At 65.5% G+C, this 4,652-nt stretch overlaps 3 protein-coding genes across 3 annotated transcripts; 2 read left to right on the forward strand and 1 right to left on the reverse strand.

Annotated features, from left to right (window-relative positions):
- Positions 1–113: 113 nt before the first annotated feature.
- Positions 114–1,652, forward strand: MNEG_10893 (glutamyl-tRNA synthetase; the record flags this gene model as incomplete). Its single annotated transcript, XM_014040632.1, has 4 exons — positions 114–140; positions 543–585; positions 999–1,087; positions 1,353–1,652. The coding sequence occupies 4 exons, from the start codon at positions 114–116 to the stop codon at positions 1,650–1,652; spliced, it is 459 nt and encodes a 152-aa protein (XP_013896086.1).
- A 379-nt stretch (positions 1,653–2,031) lies between these two features.
- On the forward strand, positions 2,032–2,734 carry MNEG_10894 (hypothetical protein; the record flags this gene model as incomplete). The annotated part of the gene is made up of 2 exons (XM_014040633.1): positions 2,032–2,304; positions 2,561–2,734. The coding sequence occupies 2 exons, from the start codon at positions 2,032–2,034 to the stop codon at positions 2,732–2,734; spliced, it is 447 nt and encodes a 148-aa protein (XP_013896087.1).
- Positions 2,735–3,479: 745 nt separating this feature from the next.
- On the reverse strand, positions 3,480–4,237 carry MNEG_10895 (hypothetical protein; the record flags this gene model as incomplete). Its single annotated transcript, XM_014040634.1, has 3 exons — positions 3,480–3,575; positions 3,883–3,981; positions 4,121–4,237. The coding sequence occupies 3 exons, from the start codon at positions 4,235–4,237 to the stop codon at positions 3,480–3,482; spliced, it is 312 nt and encodes a 103-aa protein (XP_013896088.1).
- Positions 4,238–4,652: the final 415 nt, after the last annotated feature.

The raw sequence follows: 4,652 nt of genomic DNA on the forward strand, positions 1-4,652 counted from the left end.
CCCTCGCCCCGCAGCACCCCCCCGCCGGCACCAAGACGCTGGTGAAGCTGGCCAGGGTGCTGCTGGACCAGGCCGACGCGGCGGCAGTCCAGGAAGGCGAGGAGGTGACGCTCATGGACTGGGGCAACGCAATCGTCACGGTGAGAGGGGGGGCGGGTGCAGGGCCGCGCATTGGCAGATGCAACGCGCCGCGCAGGGTGGCGGGGATACGTTGCTGGGAGAGGGCGGCGCGACGCACCCGCCTGCGCTTGGGGGCGGCCGGGACGCGTCAGGCCAAGGGACGAGCCCAGCTCCACCAGCGCGGCGCCCCGCGCGCCGGCGCCCCGGGTCCCCCAGGCCAGCAGCCGGGGGCATGGTGCCGGCCCGGCGCTGGTTGCTGTGTGTGTTGGCATCGTCAAGCGCACGCGCGCACGCGCGCACACACAACAGACACACACACACACACACACATGCCGTCGAAGCAGCTCGCCCCCGACGTCCCTGCGCCCGCCTTAGCGCATGCGTTTGCTCTCCCACCCCACCCCACCCCACCCCTGCCCCAGGCCATCTCCAAGGATGTAGACGGCAAGGTCACGGCCCTCACGGGTGAGCAGCGGCCTCGCATAATGACGACCACAGCACCCAAAACCCCGCCGCACGCGCCAGGGCGTGGGTCGCGCGACGCCGCGCGCCCCGTCCCAGCCGCCCCCTGCCTGTTCCAGGGCCCACCCCGTGCGCCGCGGCGCGAGGAGCCCGCCCTGCGGCGCGCCTCCGAGCCTCCCGCGCCTCCACACAAGGACCCCCATGCCAGCCCCAGCCCCCTTCCCCCCAGCCCACCCCTGCTGCCTTTGCACCCGCCTTTTCACGCCGCCAGCTCCCTTGTACATCCACACAAATGTGCACATGCGCGCTCACTTGCACGCGCGCGCTCACATACGCACACCCACGCTCATGCAGCACGCAGCACACACAAAGCCAGTCACAATCTCACACCTTCAAACGCATGCCACACAACCCAGGCAAGCTGAATCCAGGAGGTGACCCCAAGAAGACCAAGCTGAAGCTCACGTGGCTCGCAGACATCCGGCCAGAGCTCACCCCGCTGCAGGTGCGCGCTGCGCAGCGCCGCCCCAGGCCACCCCAGGCTCGGACGCACGGGGGCAGGGGCCGGCGAGGGGTTGCCAGGCGGCGCAGGGCGCAGGCCCGGCGAGGCTGCCGACGAGGTATCGCCTGGCAGCTGGTCCCTGCAGCTGTGCGCGTGCCGCGCGCCGCTCAAGCCGGCCCGACCCCGCGCAAGCCGACCCCAGAACCGCCCTCGTGCCCAGCCGCCCCCCCTCCCTAATAAAGCCCCCAACTTCCGGCCGCCCCCGCAGCTGCTTGATTTTGATTACCTGATATCAAAGAAGAAGGTCGAGGAGGACGACGACTTCGAGGCATTAGTCAACCAGATCACAAAGTACGAGACCGGGGCGATCGGCGACCTGAACATGCGCGCCCTCAAGAAGGGCGACGTGCTGCAGCTCGAGCGCCGCGGCTACTACATCGTGGACCGCCCCTGGGCGGAGGGCGCGCCCGCGGTGCTGCTGCTGATCCCGGACGGGCGCGCACGCACCAAGCCGGTGGGGCGCCCCGTGGCGCAGGGGGCGGTGACGGAGGCGGTGCTGCGGCGGTAGCGGGCGCGGGGGCCAGGGGGCGGTGCGTGACGCGGTGGGGGCGCACGGGGCGGAGGGCGTTTGTGTTTGTTTGTTCCTCAACAACCTTTTTTGTGGTGTGTGCGAGCGGCGGCGGCGGCGCTCAGGAGCCCGCCGCATGCGCCCGTTCGGCCGCCGGACCGCGCCGGAGAGGTGCGGATGTCATCCGCCGGCGCTTTATGCAATTTTTGTATGTCAATTGTGCTGACCCTACCATGCAGTGTAAGTCGGAAGAAACCCGACGCAGTCCACAGAGCCGCACTCGAGCACGGCAGCAGCAGGCGACCACCCTGCGCCTCGCCCGGCTGGGCGCCGGGCAACGTCGCTGGGGGTCGAAGCGTGGCCGTATCAGGGAACCAGAATGACGAAGAAGGCCAAGGCGACTGTCGAAGGCACCGCCAAGCACACGAAGCAGGCGCCAGCTGCTGTCGAACCGACGAAAGAGCCACCTTCGGCGGAAAAGAAGGCCACTAAGCGCAGTAAGGATGAGATAGACGACATATTCAGCAGCAAGCCACCAAAAAAGGTAGCGAAGGCCGCGGCAGGCGGTGATGACGAGGGCGGCGGCGCTGCGGACGTTGCTGCGCTGTCGGCGCTGGCAGCACAGGTCAAGTCGGCCAGAGAGAAGCAGCAGGTAAGCCTGTGGCAGTTACGGAGCTGCCGCGGTCCACCATCTTGTGAGGATGCACCTGGCTGTTTGATAGGCAAGTCCAGGGGCGGCCGTGCAATTCTGGTTGTGGGCTTGCCCGAAGTAGACGATGCCAGAAGCGTACCTGGCGGCTACCCCTGGCTGTGCTGCGTTCTCGAGGGAGGTGCAGTCTCACATACTTCGCATGGTCGACCGCTTTCCGCTCATGCGCACGTGCATGCGATTGGCGCCCTGTCGCCAGGGCCAAAAGGCCAAGGTGGAGGGCAGCAAGGACGACATTTTCGGGCAGGCGGCCGGCAAGGCGCGCAAGAAGACGGAGGAGGGATTTACCATATACACAGAGGACGAGCTGGGCCTGGGCAGCAAGGGCGGCAACACGGACAAGTGCCCCTTTGACTGCGAGTGCTGCTTCTGATGCGCACAGGCACCACGGTGCGGCAGCGGTGCCCTCGGCCGGCCGGGTGCGTTGGCGTGGTCGATGGCAGGAGCAGCTTTCTCTCTGTGGAGGCTCCGTGCATCACAGCTGCAGGCTGCTGTTCCAAGCACACTTGCACGGTCGCTGTCGCAGCGTGCCCATTTCGTCACTCTGGCGGTCAGTATTGCAGATGACCCATTTCTGAGGAAACATCGTTGCACGAACATTGGGACGATTACACAGGGGGGCGTGGTGCTGCACCTGCGTGCAATCAAACATGTCGCCGGTGTAATGGGCTGGGTGGCTTCATCGCGATTACGAAGGGGGCTTGCCCAACACCGCGCGGGCTCCTGGGGCGGCCCCAGCCGCTCGTCGTCTCTGGGGCCTGTTCGAAAAAAACCAAGTTAGCGGCCAGCGGTGCAGTGTTCACAAAGCTCACACTACAGCCGGGTGCGTGGCTCGCAATCCCTGTGGACACGTGCATCCTGCCGACAGACAGGCCCCGCATTCGCAAGTGCGGCGAATGGCGCAGCGGGCTGGTCTGGCGGGCACCTGTCGGATGGTGGGGCGGCCGGCCGCTGTCACCTGGGGCAACGCCGCGGGCACCACAGCACCTCGGTCCCCGTGCGCTCAGTGATGCTGCTAATACGCGCCGAAGGAACGGCAGCTGCTGCAGCTGCCGCCGACGCTGCCGAGGCCGTCGCCGCTGCTGCTGCTGCTGCTAATCTTCACGCGGCACCAGCAATCACATGCCGGAGCGGCCCCAGACCACGAGGGACAGGGAGAAGGAGAACATAACAGCGGTGGCCGCCCACCCGATCTGCACGATAGCTGGCTCACCCTGATGCGGGGACAAGTGGGGGTGGCAGTTCCAAACGGGATCAGGTCAATTCATAGGGGTTGACCTGCACGGATCGAACTCTTGAGCCTCTGCAGCTGAGCCCCTCAGTTGGTGCCTAAGCATGTGCAGTCGATGACTGCACTTGCAAAGGGGTGCAGCGCCTCAGGACTTCGCAGCCATCAGGGAATTGCCACTGTGCACACTGCTTGTGCAACTTGTTGCTCCTGACTTGAAGCAGGGCAACAGCAGAGCGTGCCGGCACCGCAGACCGCTAACCATCCGTGCTTCCAAGGATCTGATGGCCCACCTCGGCCATCATGAAGGCTTCCTGAGCGGCTTGCGCGGCCTCGGGCACGGCCATGAAGAATGCCGCGCCAGCTCCCGCAGTGACAGCTGCCATCTGAGCCTGTGCAACATTATGAATCAACAAGTACTTTGAAAATCGTTCAGTGGCCAATGGGCTGGACTTGAGGGCCACAGACTGATATTGGTGTGGCATGCTCTCGACAGAGCTGATCCCGGTGAAGAGTAGCTAAAGATGTTACCTTGTGGCTCTGGGCACTAGCACGCGCCACCACGGGCCGGACAGCCGCGCGCACGGGCGCCAGGCCCTTCCTGGCGGTCAGGCGCGAGCCGAAGGCAGCCTTCTGGGAGAGAGCCATGTCGACGATTGTGGTGGTGCGATGTCGTATAGTTGGCACAGGGACGCGGGCTAGCTGCGGTAAATGTGTTGCCTGGTGCCGTGTGCTTTGCGCGAGCAGGAGTCCAGGGGGCACCGCCCACAACGGCCCCTCCTAGGGCCCTCTGGCAGAAGGGTTGCCACTTGGATGGTAAGCAGCAGCAATTTGAAGACACGGTTACGTGGCATGCTTGTATTGCAGCGGTAACGGGACACAGTGGCAACGAAGGTGCGGCACCGACCCGGTATGGCCCGAGGTACGCGGCGTTATCATTCAAGTGCAGTGTCGAGGCTGCAACAGCAGCGATGACGGTGACACCAGCAGCTTGATTCATACTTGGTGGAATGCTGGTGGTTGTGGTGGTGGGTGTCACCGACCACCACCACCACCACCACCA

Source organism: Monoraphidium neglectum (assembly GCF_000611645.1).
Source record: "Monoraphidium neglectum strain SAG 48.87 unplaced genomic scaffold scaffold02504, whole genome shotgun sequence".
In the NCBI taxonomy this organism is placed as follows: domain Eukaryota; kingdom Viridiplantae; phylum Chlorophyta; class Chlorophyceae; order Sphaeropleales; family Selenastraceae; genus Monoraphidium; species Monoraphidium neglectum.